The sequence below is a fragment of the Ophidiomyces ophidiicola genome, assembly GCF_022830035.1.
Source record: "Ophidiomyces ophidiicola strain CBS 122913 chromosome Unknown scaffold_6, whole genome shotgun sequence".
NCBI lineage: Eukaryota > Fungi > Ascomycota > Eurotiomycetes > Onygenales > Onygenaceae > Ophidiomyces > Ophidiomyces ophidiicola.
Window position 1 is genome coordinate 372,133 of NW_026054646.1, and position 15,246 is coordinate 387,378.

Sequence of the window (15,246 nt, forward strand, 5' to 3'; positions counted from 1 at the left end):
CTTAACCTAACTTTGCTCAAGCTCATTCCTTTAGCCGCACGGAGTACAAACCCCGACAATTAACGAAGGCCGGGAAATTGCTGCCACACTCCAGTGCGCTGCCTCCCCCTTCGGCCGGTTCTTTGCCATGCATATCAGCACACCTAGAGTCATTGCTTGTCTTTTTCAACTCTCGTTTTTTTATACACAGCACTCTGCCGCGACCGAAGATAAAACCGAGAAGAAACTTAAGCCATGCACTATCTATTCACCGAACACCGGGGCATACTTCGACCTCAATACAATTACCTTGTCTCCACCAGAGACCAAAGATGGGAAGAAGGTTCGACTCGATGATAGGGAGGATAGTTGGCACGCTAGGGGATATGATTATGGTGCCAACTTCACAATCAATTTCTGCGCACCGGTAATTGAAAAATTACAGGATGTGGTGGGCGTGGAAAAAGAAAGATGGCAGAATGTTAGCGCCTTTTATAAGTTGGATGGCAAGACATATTCAATTGGGTATGCAGTACTATTCTGTGTGGACTACTTTTGCCTTTTGGCGGGTTGGAGCTAACATCAACTCAGGCAACAAGCCACGGATTTGGTATTTCGTGGTCGCAAACTCGTCTTGAACTACACAGACGGTTCTCCATGCCCAGCAACGCCAAAATCGAAACCAGAGCGAGCCCTAATTTCCAGAAATCCTCGAGAACGGAGCCAAGATGACGATGAGGATAACGAAGATGATGATAAAAAGGGTGATGAGAAGAAAGGCTCTGAATCGGAAAGAAAAAAATCGACTATCATGTCCTTTCTTTGCGATCGAGATCTTGTCTCCCCTGCAGTTGCTGCGTCTTACGTTGGGACAATTGACTCTTGTACCTATTTCTTTGAAATTCGAAGCGCAGTCGCCTGCGGCGGGGTGGCTACGAACACGGACGGCGGAGTCGGTCCCGCAGGCGTTTTTGGCATCATGTGAGTCATTGACTGAAGTCCTGCTGTACCAAAATTTATGTAGCTAACGGTTTTTTGCAGAGCCGGAATTGCTATTGCTGCCTATCTTATTGGTGGTTGCGCGTATCAACGCACAGTTATGCACCAAAGAGGATGGAGGCAATGTCCCAATTTTGCGATGTGGAACGGAATGCTTGGGTTTGTGAAAGTAAGTGCAGTACTGCTCCTATTTTTTTTCAATTTACTGGACGTGCCCTTTCAACCCCTGTTTACTGTTCGCACTCGGCTTTTTCGAAGCGCCAGGCTTTTACTTTTCGAATCTTACCGGTTCAAATCACAGCTAACACAAAAATAGGATATGGCCATAATTTTATTCTCGTCTGTTCTGGGCTGTTTTAAATCTAGCGGAGGGTACACGCGTTTACCCCTCGGACAAGATAACGGCAATTCTCACCGCCGAGGACTTGTCGGTGCGATTGGCGGGAGAGGCCCTTCAAATTCAAATACTGTCCGCGGGAGAAGACACGACGTTGACGAGGAAAACAGACTAATTGATCAGCTAGACGAAGAATGGGAAGACTAATTTCTACTTAAAGTCTTGTATCCTTCTTATTGTATCTTTTGACTGACAAATGCGCTTCACCGATTCTTAACCTTTACTATGTATCTGAATGTGCGAGACAAGACCTGAATGTTTGTATATACCTTTATTTATCACTATTAGAAATCGGGCCTGGAGCCGGAATGTCACCTAGCCTCTTCAGCTCTTGTCTCTCATATTGGATTAGTCCAGACTCTTCGATTTGAGATTCCGTCCCCTTGCCCAGAAGACATGTAAGCATGAAAAAATTCACGGTAACTACAGTATCTACACATTCAATTTTACGGGATTTACCTCACTATCCAAAATAACTAAAAAGATGGGGGAGGAAGGGTCAAAATAGTAAGGGTTAAATATGCCAGATATTTCTACCCAGAAAATGCTCCATCCATTGCAGCCGGAAAACAATATAAATAACTCCGTGACAGAGCAAAAGTCGAAGAAATTTTCTCCAGAAGTAGCAGAGGGGGTATATACTAAAAGGCAGATGGGCTAGATGTCATAATAAATGTCATAAGTATGCTTTGTGACCATGACGAATGAAACAGAGAGCAGGCGCCCTTGAACGTGAAATGCAAGTCAAAAAATGCATATATAACAAGCATTAAATCGCCGATTTAACGTCTGCTAATGTCGTGGATGCGGTGCAGCTCCTTCTCTCCCCACCCCTCCTGATGAAGTATTTAGATGACTGCCTTCTAACATCCCAGGGCTCTCAAAGTATGAGTTCCCAGTTGACATAGCGCCGGACGCCGCGCCTGTCTGAGGCGTTGCACCTGCCGACATGTCAAAGTCACCCATGCCAATTGGATCAAGGTTGAAGGGTAGAAACCAGGCGCCAGGCTGCAACGAACCCCCAGGCCAGCCCGACCCGTCACCAGTGAGGTCCATCTGCATGCTCCAAAACGGGTTGTCATTGGCATCAGTGTGACTAATACCGGTATTAGTGCTCGTGGTATGATTATGGTTATTATTGTTTGCTGGTACAGAGTTGAAATGGCCTGTAGAACTGGAGTTAAACCCGCTGTAGGCGCCATAAACAAGCTGGCGGTCAAGATTAGGCAGGTCCGTATTCGGAGAGTATTTATATGTCGAAGGGTTGAATTGGGGAGCACCGGTTGGAGAGAATATGGCGGCACTGGGAAAATTTGAATAGTTATTAGAGTTGGTTGGTAGAATTTGATGAGGGTTTGTGTCAATCATCGGGGTTTCTAGTTGTACTTGTGAGGGCTGGGCGTGCGATTGAACGGCAGTCGTTTCGAATGTGTGCATTATTGGCTCTGTAGCTATAGTGTTTCGTCTATTCTTCTCTGCCGCATTGGTACTGCGCCTTTTGGCTTGCTTGCGTGGTTTATCGGTATGTGAGGGGGTAGACAAACTCAAAAAGAATTCCTCCACGCTTTGAAGGTCCGACTGCTGTGCCATAACGGCATCGCTGCCTTGTTCGCTCTTCAGTCCTGGGCTAGGTCCCTCCCAGTGCTGTCTAGAAACACCTTGAGGGTATTTATCGAACCAATCGCCATATTGGAACATCGACGAATCTTCGCTATTTGCAGATAAAGCCGGCCCTTTTGATACCGCATCAGCGAAATGACGATATCGGTCCTTTGTACTTTCAACCATGTAGTGAAACATTCCCCAATATTGTTTCATTCTATTCAAGTATCTGTAAGTATGGCGCAAGTTTTCTTTAGACGTCCGTTCAAATTGCACGTTTTTAGAAAAAATACCCCATATATGCACGGTACTAGCCGCATAGGCACAATATCCCGCAAATGGGACAGTCAACATATAGCCAGAGGCTTGACTGATCAACATGGAGATGTGGCCAGCAGCTTCAACTGCTGCCCTCCCGGCATCATTTAGAAAAGGCTTGGGTATATCTTTAGGCGGCCGTCCGCCTGGCGAGAAGGGAATAGCAAATCGATTTAAAAACAGAAAATTTTGATGAATAACGAGATGCAAAAAGAGAAATTGGTTGGCGACCTTCTCAGCGTCATGGTTTCTAAGATTTTCCGGTGTAAAAACAAGGGAACTTGGAAGTGCAGCAGAGAATTCTTGAAGCTCCTTTTTCAACTTGGCATAGCCCGACTCGGAGGACCATAATGGATATGGATCTTGTATTTTACCTCCAAGGTTGAGGTAGTCTACGATGTGGCCCCAGAGCATCACACCGCGAATAATGTATGCAGAGACACCCATGTTAGCTTTCGCATCAGAGAGCTGGCCGATGCCTTCAGAAACTGGATTTGACACTGAGCCATCTAATTTTTCAGTAGACCCAGGGATCTCCATCTGGAAATATGACTCTTTTATGGGTAGCTGGATTTGCAAATATTTCTCATTCCCGATCGGGGGCCGTTGACTGCCAGATGAATTATACCGATCCATTAAAAGACAGGCCCACATCGTCCGCCGCCTGATTTCCCTGTCTGTAAAGCTCAGCTCTGAATGACCCTGCTTGCTTCCAAGAGGATCACGGTCCAGCTCGCGATGAAGCTGCAGAGCATATGCCATCCGCAAGGCTTGTCCGCCAAACGACCAACTTCTCCCGCCATGACAGACTCCAAATTCATGTAGGCCAAGTATCAGAAACACCGTCAATATCGTGATATTCGGCTGATCATGTCGACTCAGCGCAATCGTAGCAGCGGCATTCGCCCAATTTTCACCGCGTAAGAAGGCGGGCTCTGTGCTAATGCGAGGATGCGACGAAAAGCGTGCCGAAATGGCGCAGACAGCAAGAATAAGCACGGGAGGGACAGCACGGGCTTTCAACCGTCTCATGAAACTGGGCTTGTGCAGCAGCAAATACGACTGCCCGTAGATGCAGTCGAAGAAGACCTCGGCCAGATGGTCCTGGATGTCCATTGACGGCAGAAACTCCGCGCCCTCGGTCAGCAGCTTGTTCTCGTCACCAACGTGCGGCTGCCAGCTGCCGACCAGAGAGTCGCGCGACGCCGAAGCGCTGTTGTCTCGCAACCACTCGTCCATCTCAGCCTTGAACGCCTCGTCCGCAGATCGTTTCTTATTCGGCCCTTTGGGCGCCCTCGGAGTGTGTCCTGCAGCCGATGGTTTGACGGCCGCTCGACCAATGCCAGCCATATCCCTTGTTGCATCCTTCGGTATGATCTTGATCACCCGTTCCTCCATGCGCTTCAGCCGCTTGTCCAGCATCGCCATGTAGTCGGTCCTGGGAGCGGCCTTCCTCGTCGTGACCTTGTACACGCACGGGATGCGTGACCGGGAGCAGTGTTTGCACGCCGGCTTCTCGCCGGAGCAGCGAATCTTCTTCCTGCGACACACAATACACGCGAGGGGCAGCCGCTTCCTCTCTTTCCCGGCCTTCGTCTTCAGCTCGCTCCATGACGGCGCGTTGTCGTCCTTGTCCGCTCCCTCGTGTGCCTGCGCCTGCTCGACTCCCCTCATCTCAGCATCGCCATCGTTAGATAGTACCAGCGCAGCAGCGCTCGGCCCGTGGTCGGCAGCCTCGTCCATGGCAAGCTGCAGCGCAGCTTGCTCCATTGAAGCCCCCGAGCTGGGAGAAACGTTCTCGGCTAGGTTCTGCGAGTCGCCGTGGTGGAAATCAGAGGCCATCGTGCGATTAACAGCAGCAGGGTCATTTCTTCTGGATAGCAGAGTAGTTAGTTGGGAATAAAAATGCAATAACTAATACTGGCACGAAGGAACAGAGGCAGACAAGGATTGACGGCCTAGGTTCGCGGGGGCGGATCCAGCAGGGCAAAACGTGGCCGCGTAGTGGCTCACTAACTAAATAAAGGCGACGGGACCGGCTGGAGTTTAACGAGCGCGAAAGGCTAACTGGATTGGCGGCGCTGAGCATCGCAGGCCAGACACAGTTTGTTCTCCAGCCCTGCAACACGCCAGGAGGCTCTCCGGTGGCCGCCCGCTAATCGCGACCGCCTCTCGGAGAATCAAATCGGCGCTTGCTGGCTCTTGGCGCGGACCGGCAGGAGGAAAGCCAGTCAACCGAGATCGCATTTCGCTGTTTAACTAACTATTCATGCGGCGTGGAATTGAACTCCGCTATATACATACATAACATACACAATGGGAGTGGCGTGCTGCCATTGAAAGGAATTTATTACAAAAAGATAATCCACCCGGCTATGAACTCGACTTTTCCCCTATTGGCCTGCCATATGGAAACCTCTCCCGGCTAACCTTTGGTCGGAACGAGAGGAGCGGAGAGTGGGAGGTTTCTTGAGGAATTTCCAACGTAGGCCATCTTGGTGTGGTTCGTCACCACCCAATTTTGCGTGGCAGGGTCCCAGTTGGAGACATCTCGTCGAGTTAACGTGGTCTTCCACACGGTACTTTGGCCTGGGCGGAGAGTCACCCGGTCGAACGCACGAAGAACAACCTTGGCATCATTGGGGCCACCCAAAGACACATACTAGTTCTCACATTAGCTACTGTATAAACACGCTACGCTGATTATCGATGCTTGTGAGGGAAAGATCTTACCAGCTGTGGAACCTCGTCTCCAGTTCTTTTGCCCGTATTCGTGATAGTAACAGATACTTTGTAAAGATCTTTGTATAGACCAGGGTTTCCTCCTGGGCCACCCCCTGCTGGGAGCTTAGGTTGTGGAGTTCCATCAGTCGCCCCTTTGGGTACATACTGATGCGTCGGCAACCCATAGTCAGGATCCATAGAGGCTTCTCTGAGATCTGTGGTATTCAGCCAAGGGTAGATGTACAGTCGAATTTTTTCAAATCCACCAGGGAACAACAAGCTAGTGGTGGTGTTTCCCAGGCTTGGGGCGGCGCTGGTCTGACCCGTCGTGGGTGTGTACGGACCCGGGCTTAGAGGCTCGATTTGAAGCCCAGAGAACGTGAAATTCGTGTAACTCAACCCAAACCCAAATTCATACAAAGGCTTCGTATTCGACTTGTCGAATTTTCGATAGTCGATGAAAATACCCTCCTTAAAATCTATTTGGGGGGCTTTGGTGCCAGCGTTAGGTTGCTTCAGGATAGTAGCACCATAGTCCTCTGCCTTCTTACCCCAGGTGAAAGGTGTTTTGGCGCCTGGGTTTTCTCGCCCGTAGAGCACATCTGCAAGCGCATTTCCACTCTCTTGCCCTGGGAGGCCGGCCCACAAAATGGCTGTAATATTAGGATGGTCGTACCATTCGTTAATCAATACGGGGCCGACAGTGTGCATAATAACAATGGTATTGTTACACATGGATGCAACATTTTTGATCAGCGCATCTCCATTTTTCCAAAGAGTCAGGTTCTTTCGATCTCCCTCATTTCCATCAACATTGATAAACCCTTCTCCCGAGCCGGCGTTTACGAATACAAGCGAAGTGGTGGCCTGGGTCACGACAGTTTTGATTTGGGTGTTCGCATAGTTGTCGAATACAGACATGACATTCCCAACTCCCTTTGCCACAATCTCGTTCTCGATAGCCTGCGCAGGGGTGATAAGGTACGGGAAATCTGCAGTTCCGCTTCCCCAGCCCATTGCAAGGGTTCCGTTGGCGCAATTTCGATCGGGGCAACCATTTGGACCCCAGAGATTAGGACCCGCATCTTCGCCAATGACAGCAGTGAACTTTTCTTTTCCTGTCAATGGAAGTGCCTGGTTCTTGTTTTTGAGGAGCACCGTGCTGGCACTCGCCACTTTCCTAGCAACAACGACGTGGTTGCGGCGGACATTGACCATCTGGTTAACGCGACCAAAGCGCTCTTTAGATCCTGAGTGCACATATCCAAACTCATCGCGTGTCCAAGAGTTGAAATTGATCGGGACGTAGTGTCTGGCGCGATCAACTTTATAGTAGGCTGTCATGATCCGGGTTGCCATGTCATCAAGTCTCCACTGGGGGATGGTGCCGTTCGTAATAGCAATCGTAAGGTTCGGGCCCCAATATGACCTTCCAGTTAGAAAGAGAGTGTCTCCTGGCATTGACATATCCAGACCAGCCAACGCATCGCCAACACCGCTATGATGTGCTTGCCAGTCGCTCATGATGAAACCTTGGAAACCAAGTTCGCCTTTAAGGAGCTTATTTTGAGTGTAGCTGTTGGAGCATCCATAACTGTTGTTGATTTGGTTGTAAGAGCACATCACAGAGCCGACTCCGGCGCGCACTGCATCGGCAAATGGCCTATCGAAATGAGAAGCTGGGATTTAAACAAACCATCGGAAATACACTTACCAAAGGTAGAGCTCATGCATTGTGACATCGTCAACGTTAGAGCTAGAGCTTTCAGAGATGTTAAACCCGTATCCTTGCGCTTCGGGTGCCTGGCGAAAACGTTCTTGCTCATTGACAATCAAATGTTTGGCGCAAGCAATAACTCCGGCATTCTGAATTCCCTTGATTGTTTCAGCAACTAGATGGCCTGAGAGCACTGGGTCTGGGCCGAATCCTTCCCAATTACGCCCTCCATCAGGAGATCGTCCCAAGGGTCCAATTGCAGGCCCCAGGAGCACATCGACACCTTTGTCACGCTGCTCTGCTCCCATTGCTCTGCCGCGCAGATACGCCAATTGTTTGCTCCACGTCGCGCCGACGTTGACACCAGCCGGAAATGCGGTGACATAGTCCGCTGTCATATGTTAGTATATCTATGGGCTTATTGCAGATTTATGTAAGAGTCTAGGCGTACCAAAGCGAATACCAAGCGGACCATCTTGCATACACAATGAATGGAATCCCAATCTAGGAATTGACCCAACCTGGCCAACGCAAGCTTCTTGTGTCCAGCTATAAAAAGTCAGGACTCTCGACTTTGTGGATTCCATAGGTGAAGCTAATTCAAAGGTAAAGGTTCCAAGCGTACCCAACTCCAGTGGTCAGATTGACCTTCTCCTGCAGTGTCAACTGCGAGACAAATTCACGCGCTTTTTGATATGCATCTTTCCATTCTCCTTCACCTGATGCCCAGGGCGAGGGGTAGTATGGAGGCGAGTGTGCCCACTCCTTATTCGTTCGTCAGCAAGGGAATCTGTAGGCATTCTTTGATATAGAAGGTAATATAGATGTACCTTTTCAGCAGCGGCGACAGCTGTTAACACGACCGTCACCGGAAGCCATCCAAACCACATCGTGAGATCTCAGTGGGTTTCTGTAAGAGTAGTAGTTGTTAACAATGATCAAAACAACATGACGCGTTCCATAACATAACTAAGGGTCTCGAAGAATACTCACTAAACGGACCAGTTCTACCGCGAAGAAACAAATCCGAGCCACCAGGCAATTTAAAAGATGGGCAGCAGCTTTTTAAAAGAAACAACGCGGTCAACGAGCAGGGATGAAGATCCAGAAGTAAAATCCCCGTGCATGACGACGCCGATCCTGTGGAGAAGCTGAGGCCGCTCTCCTCATGGAAGCAAGCAGTACACAGGTGTACCTCGCGCAAGGAGGTGCTATCGCCCACAGGGTGGTAGCCCGAGGTACCTGCCGAGTGATTCTTGCATTCTTGGGGAATACAAGGCACTCGCCGACCGCGCGCATTGCAGCTTCTGCGTCAGAGCTCCGGAGTGCCCCGCAGGGATTGTGCGCAAAACATCATATGATGCCTGACGTGAAGGCCAACCCCCGGGAAATTGAGACTGGGCATTATTGACGCATCCTTCCAAGCAGCGCGAAGGAGTTTGCACACGCCTTCTTGTCGCGGCAGCGGTGGCTCACGGGCCATGGCGTCCACAAACAGGCGCGGACCGACAATCTAATAAGCTTCCGCTGGTCCAGGCTCGTCGATTGGGCGCCGGGCTGCCCGATGTCTCACTTGCCCGGCGATCTGCTGCCAAGCCCAACCGCTGCCATTGAGAACGCAGCCAGCCCGGACGACAAACTTGATGATCTCGTCGAGCATCGCCCCAGAGCGCGCGACGCTCTTACGAAGTACGGAGTCCTCGTGAACTTGCCTGGGCGCACAGCATGTTAGGAGTAACTACGCTTTGCAGTGAAGTGACTTCTCTGTTCGAGTGACATGTTGACAGAAGATATAAGTCTCGAGTGACAATGGTGATACCTAACTACACAGAGCGAGCTGAATCCCGAAAACCCAGTCGATGCCTGGCACATGGCTTCCTACCCCGCCGCTACGAGCTCGTCAGTATTTCTGAAAACGGCTATGCGAACGCTGGGAAATCAGTCTACGGGGCTCGGAGTTATTGTCAAACGTATTTTGCATGGACACCCTGTCAAACCAGCTTCTAGGGCACTAAGTCCTGTCATTTTCCCTGACAGCAGACATCATGGCTGCCCTGGCTCTACTTTTTGAGGGGCATTTTCGAGGAATACGTGCGTTTTTGAGTAAGAGCTTCCTCAGCCATCGGGTAAATCACTGGTCACGGATTCGTTCACATTTGCTAGAACTATGACAACATGCTGGCTATATGATAGTAACTGGGTACCTCTCGATATTTTGGAGTACACTCCAAATTTACTTCCTTGGGGATATTTAACAAGGGTTTGTGTGTAATGGAAAGCATGATACAGAAGCTCTGCTCCTCTTACATCGAGAGACTTTGCTCTCTGATATGTAAAGGGGTGCAGAGTACATCTACTGTCGCCTGCATACTAGGATATTCTTTCCTTTGAAGCAATGTGCATCGTACTTCGAACCAACGCAGAGAAAATGGTTAATAACCAGGTTCTAGAGCTAACAAATGTAGCGAATGGGTTACGCTCGTGCATATATACAGAAATAAATCTATCCTGCTATCGATCTAGGCTTTACTAGCGGTAAGTAGCTTGTATCTTCACACAAGACAACGCGGCAAGGCTAAATTATATCTTGCGTGATTCAAGACGAACAACTTGTTAAAACGCTGTCACGAGTTTTTTAAGAACCTCGAAGTTAGGTGTTCCTAAGCCAGTGACGGGATCCCAGCCCTTGGTCGCATTCCAGCTAGCAAAAGGAACGATAGGTGTGGGCAAGCCGCTGTATATATCCTTGCCTGTGCATCCGGTCGAGCCTCCGTGCACAATGTCGGTGAACCCAACACGGCCAATGGTGTAGAGGAAGGGGTTAAGGAAACCCAGAACGCGCTTGCCTTGAGCCAAACGGATGGAGTTGAGGTTGGCAACGATAGCTGCGAACGCTGGGGCAGAGGCACTGTGAGGTGAAACATGTCAGTCAGGACCAGGGACTACCAAATGCCTTGAGAATAGAGAAGCAGCGTGGAATTATTGCTTACCTTGTTCCAGAAACTCCAATGATCTTATCGTGGTCAACCACAGCGAATTTATATCCTTGTGCTGCTACGTCTGGGAATCCGCGACCGGCAGGGTTGTACAATCCCTTCCACCGATCACCAAGCTCCTTGTGAAGGTAGTCCTTCACAGCGGTATCCTGGTACCATGGGCGGCTATATCTGTCAGAGAAACCGCCGGAAGAGAAGTAAATAGCTCTTTCTGGTTTGATGTTCGTCGTGGCTCCAACGGAAGTCACGAATGGACAAGCTGCCGGGAAGACTGGAAGGAATCTAGTCGTGTTCTTACCATCATTAGTCTGACAAGCGGAGCCTACACCGGTATCACCACTGCTGAAGATGACCGACACTCCTCGAGCTCCGAGTCTGGCAAAGAGGTTGCATGTTGCGTCAGTGTACTTCTGTGGCACGCTCTGCTCATTTTCTCCATACGATGTCGAGAGGACTGAAGGAAGCTTGTTGTCAGGGAGGGCCAACAAGTAGTGAAGCTGGTCCAAGTACGGCTCATTGGAGCTCATGTTGGCATGGGGCTGGTCCAAATCAGGGATGAGCGGTCCACGACCGGCAGTCGTGTAATACACAGATTTGGCTCCAGAGAGACCGATGGCATAGTCGACGTCCAAGCTTGCCTCAATGCTGTCCAAGGAAGAGTTTTGAGGGTTTTCGCCACCGTGGATTGACTCCACATCAAACTTGGTGCCCTTGAATTCGGGGGCATAGAGCTCCAAAAAGCGAGCGAAGTCACCGTGTCTCGCATACTGCTCAAGATATCCCGAAATACCGATTTTATTTCTATCATCAGGCGTAGAGCGGGAATTTCCCATTTTGTATAAGTCACGAAGACAAGCTGGAGTGATCGTTTTGTTGCAGTCCACATCGTCGGCTTTAAAGCTCGCCATCTCTACTTCATCAAAGATGGTGCTGAATTGGGGTCTGATCTGGCCGAATTTGGTTGTTGGCTGGATCATCAGAATGTATGAAGAGATGCTCTTTGGGACAGAGTATTCTAGAGTTCGCAGGACACGGGCCTTGTTCAACGCATTTTGGAAGTAGTAGAAACGGGTGTTCAAGAGCTTCTCGGCCTGCTTGACGGGGACAGTGAAATGAACCCAGTCAGAGTCCACCTGAACCGCCTTTTCGGATACTCCTCCTTCTCGCAGCCAGTTAATGATGGCATTCGACGCATGGGCAGGTGGCTGAAGGAATGCTTGCACCTCATCGCGAGTCATATGTTGGCCGTAGTGTTGGTGACCAGGCGTAGAGATATCAAGGACGCGCTGCTCAAATACATTCGTCTTGTCGTGCTGAATTGCTAGGCGTAGCCGGAGGGGGGTGTCGGGCGACGGAGCCGCCCCTTTCTGCCACATTTCTGGAACGGCATTGAGGTGCTCGACAATCTCAAAGACGTTGTCAATAGTCGAAGCCGGAGCGCCATTGACTAGGAATGGCAGGCTAAGAAGACAGACGCCGAGGGCGCGACATCCCAGAGCAACCATACTGAAGAGTAAGAAAGGGGAGAATTAAAATTCTCCGAATATTTTTTGGCAAACACCCGCGCCCACGAAAGCGAAGGTGGGTTGCGGGCGGTTTAAGTATGTTTGTCGCTAAGCCATTGATTCACGCAGCACCAAAGAAATGCAGGGGACGATCAGCCTGCCTGACGGGTACGGGAGAGCGACCGGCATCCCAGAAGAGAATTGGGCGCGGGTCTATAACAAGGTACAAGCCCGTTTTGAAAGAACTGGGAGCAGTTGCAATTCCGAGATTGAGTATCTGAAGCCATGGAAAACACGGCTTGATCCTCCCACTGATAAACGAAGGTTTGATTCTTCCCTGGAATCATCGTGTAGAAGGTTCTTCTGCCCTAAAACTGCAAGCGACCTGCGCAAAATCCGCATATAGAAACACCGAATTTGATCCGCAAGAAGAAAAGCGCGGTGTTTCCCCTCATTTAGGTTACATACATCCATACAAAGTAAGGGGCACAGTGCAGCGGCATCGTATGTAACCAGGTGGATCCTAGAAAGCAGAATAAGAATCCGCGGTCATGATTATTGATTGCTGGGGCTGCAGATCCCGTCCAGATCTCTCGTTAGCTTGCCAGCGAACGCCCTTGTTTGCCTCCCCAGTGTTGGCGACCTATTCTCTGGGTGTCAGATTGACTGTTCGTTCAAGTGCGAAGGTCTTGGGCACTGTAAGAATCAGGCCATTTTTGTAGTACGGCAAGTTCCTGGGGTTTCGCTGCCGCTTCGTGATGCTCCCCGCGTGATATTGGGATAACTGACCAGCTTACTAGTTAGTTAGTTAGTGAGTTAGCGCAGTTATTCGGCAGCCACTACTGAAGGGATTTCCAACTTCTTATCCTGGTCATCGTTGCATCTGAATCTCCGAGGCACCCGTCCGCCGCTGAACCCGCAGCGGCCACCCCAAGCATAAGCATTAGTGCCAAGGAGGCTTGAGTAGGCTTGATGCCGTTCCAAGACAAGTTTGTTTGGTTATAATCCACTTTGCAGAGACGAAACATGAGAGTGGTTCAGACAACAAGAAGGCCAGCGAGTCCGGTCGGAGGTTGTCTTCAATTAATACAGCGGTTTGGCCCAGCATATCGTAGCATCTCAGGGCTTCGCCACTTCGTGACCCCAGCCCGCAGGGTACCCGCCCAGGTGCATTGGAGAGAGCATAAAATCCGGAAACTGAAGTTCTTATTCAGACAGACCCATGGATGACTTCGCCCTCCAGGGTCTCGACGCTTGACATCGACAACCCCGGATTTTCATGATATCTACGGAGTAGGTGGATGATAATAGTTGTTTTCCATGCTTATGAATTATGCTGTTTGCTTGAGGAATGGCGCCAGCCATTCATCTCAGGTTGAGGTTCGCCTCCTTCATCACTAGCTACCCCGGATAATCTGCAGCATATATGTATGTACATACAAACTGACTTCTCCCGTTCCGAAGATGCCGCTCCATGTTCTCTTAAGATGACCTCGCCTCGCCCAAAACTTAATTCAAGACTAGCTACTCCGTACATAGCCTCCATGCTAGACGATGCAACATCCCCAGCAAGAGGATTTCTGATGCGCATTTTCAAAGAGCCGTTTTTGCGGACTCCTTCGTGCTCTTTACAGGAAACTTGGATAACTGGCTTCGAAACAGGAGCTTTCGGCCTTCGGCCGTGGTTTCGGTATTTTGACCCCCAAAATAACACTTTTAATGATATATGTCTATAAGACTTCAACGGCGGAATCCTAGTAAAAGACAAAATAATACACCGACACGTATAATCAGCCGGATTGGAGATATTCAGATGGTTTCCGAGCGTGCGCTCTCGATCAAAAATCAGAAAATTATGTTTCCATTCGAAGTTTGCTAGTGACTTTCAGGGTGTTTGAAGTATAGTTGTATGTAGGTGCCATCAAGGGCTGGTAAATCACTTCAAGAGAGCACTCGATACCCGTCCATAATTTGTGCTCCGAAACATAACAGCAAATTGTGAATTCCAGCCAGTGCGCGATTCTTCTTCCAAGAGACGAAGGCAAGAGCGGCTGAAATATGCAATAAGGGGCTTTTAAACTCGATATATATTGGAGACATCACGCTCCAAGATTTGGGGTTTAATGGTGGGTGTTCACAGTTGTCCGGCTTAGGTACTGGGAAAGCTCTATCGTCACTTTTATTCTATTGCCTAGACATAGAATATTCGGATATCGATACAAACTCTTGTTGACAGCTAAACGTGCAGCGGCGTGCACAGCATTTCACGGGGTAACAACTGCTAATTGTTGGAGTTAGGTAGTTGCAAAGTAGTAAGGCTTCTATTGCTTAAGTACTTCATGTTGTTGGTTGGTACTGGCAGATATGACTGTTGAAAGTATGTAATGCCCTCTGTTAGGCTCCAACGTCAGAGTGCTAAACTGCCCCTTTGCCCCATTGTTCAACCAGAAGATTGCTGAAAGTGAAATGCGCGATAGGAATAGGCCACTATATGATGGCAGTGGTAGAAACATGTGCTCAAGGGGTGAGCCAGCCGCACAAAGGGCACAGCACCAAGAGCAGGATAAATGCCATTTTAACTAAAGATATCAAATTAAAGAGGCCTTGGTAGCTGCGAGAACTTGCTAATATATTTAGATATTAGTACTTTCAATAAAGTTTGTATATGAATAGGGAAAAACAAAGCATCAATAAAAACGGCGAAGTATGGTCTGCAATTAGGGCGTGTTCAGGTGATGTGTGTTGGGGTCTATGCTAAGCCCAATTCAGGCTATCAAGAGGATTTTGCTCAGAACTAGAAACACCTATATCGCTGTATTTTCAACTATAATACTCCGTATTTCTTAGATATATGTAATTGCAGAAGACTCCTTGGGAAGATAATAACTGTAGGTTGAAGAGGCTAGCTTCCACACCTATATCTTACTGTATTTCCTGGCGATCTCCAGTTTTAGGCCGCTAAGTTAGAAAATAGGAGGGGTTAGAAGATGGGATCAGTCATTTTTGAGG

The 15,246-nt window shown here is 49.1% G+C and overlaps 4 protein-coding genes across 4 annotated transcripts; 1 reads left to right on the forward strand and 3 right to left on the reverse strand.

The window, feature by feature from the left end:
* Positions 1 to 127: 127 nt before the first annotated feature.
* MRL1 (Cation-independent mannose-6-phosphate receptor CI-MPR) lies at positions 128 to 1,522 on the forward strand (the record flags this gene model as incomplete). Its single annotated transcript, XM_049251361.1, has 4 exons — positions 128 to 504; positions 571 to 960; positions 1,021 to 1,147; positions 1,295 to 1,522. 4 exons carry the CDS (start codon positions 128 to 130, stop codon positions 1,520 to 1,522), a joined length of 1,122 nt encoding a protein of 373 aa, XP_049109661.1.
* Positions 1,523 to 2,167: 645 nt separating this feature from the next.
* LOZ57_002287 (uncharacterized protein) lies at positions 2,168 to 5,137 on the reverse strand (the record flags this gene model as incomplete). Its single annotated transcript, XM_049251362.1, has 1 exon — positions 2,168 to 5,137. One exon carries the CDS (start codon positions 5,135 to 5,137, stop codon positions 2,168 to 2,170), a length of 2,970 nt encoding a protein of 989 aa, XP_049109662.1.
* A 583-nt stretch (positions 5,138 to 5,720) lies between these two features.
* Positions 5,721 to 8,626, reverse strand: LOZ57_002288 (uncharacterized protein; the record flags this gene model as incomplete). Its single annotated transcript, XM_049251363.1, has 6 exons — positions 5,721 to 5,957; positions 6,029 to 7,682; positions 7,734 to 8,127; positions 8,188 to 8,285; positions 8,362 to 8,501; positions 8,567 to 8,626. 6 exons carry the CDS (start codon positions 8,624 to 8,626, stop codon positions 5,721 to 5,723), a joined length of 2,583 nt encoding a protein of 860 aa, XP_049109663.1.
* Positions 8,627 to 10,349: 1,723 nt separating this feature from the next.
* SED4 (vesicle formation at the endoplasmic reticulum) lies at positions 10,350 to 12,237 on the reverse strand (the record flags this gene model as incomplete). Its single annotated transcript, XM_049251364.1, has 2 exons — positions 10,350 to 10,644; positions 10,727 to 12,237. The coding sequence occupies 2 exons, from the start codon at positions 12,235 to 12,237 to the stop codon at positions 10,350 to 10,352; spliced, it is 1,806 nt and encodes a 601-aa protein (XP_049109664.1).
* Positions 12,238 to 15,246: the final 3,009 nt, after the last annotated feature.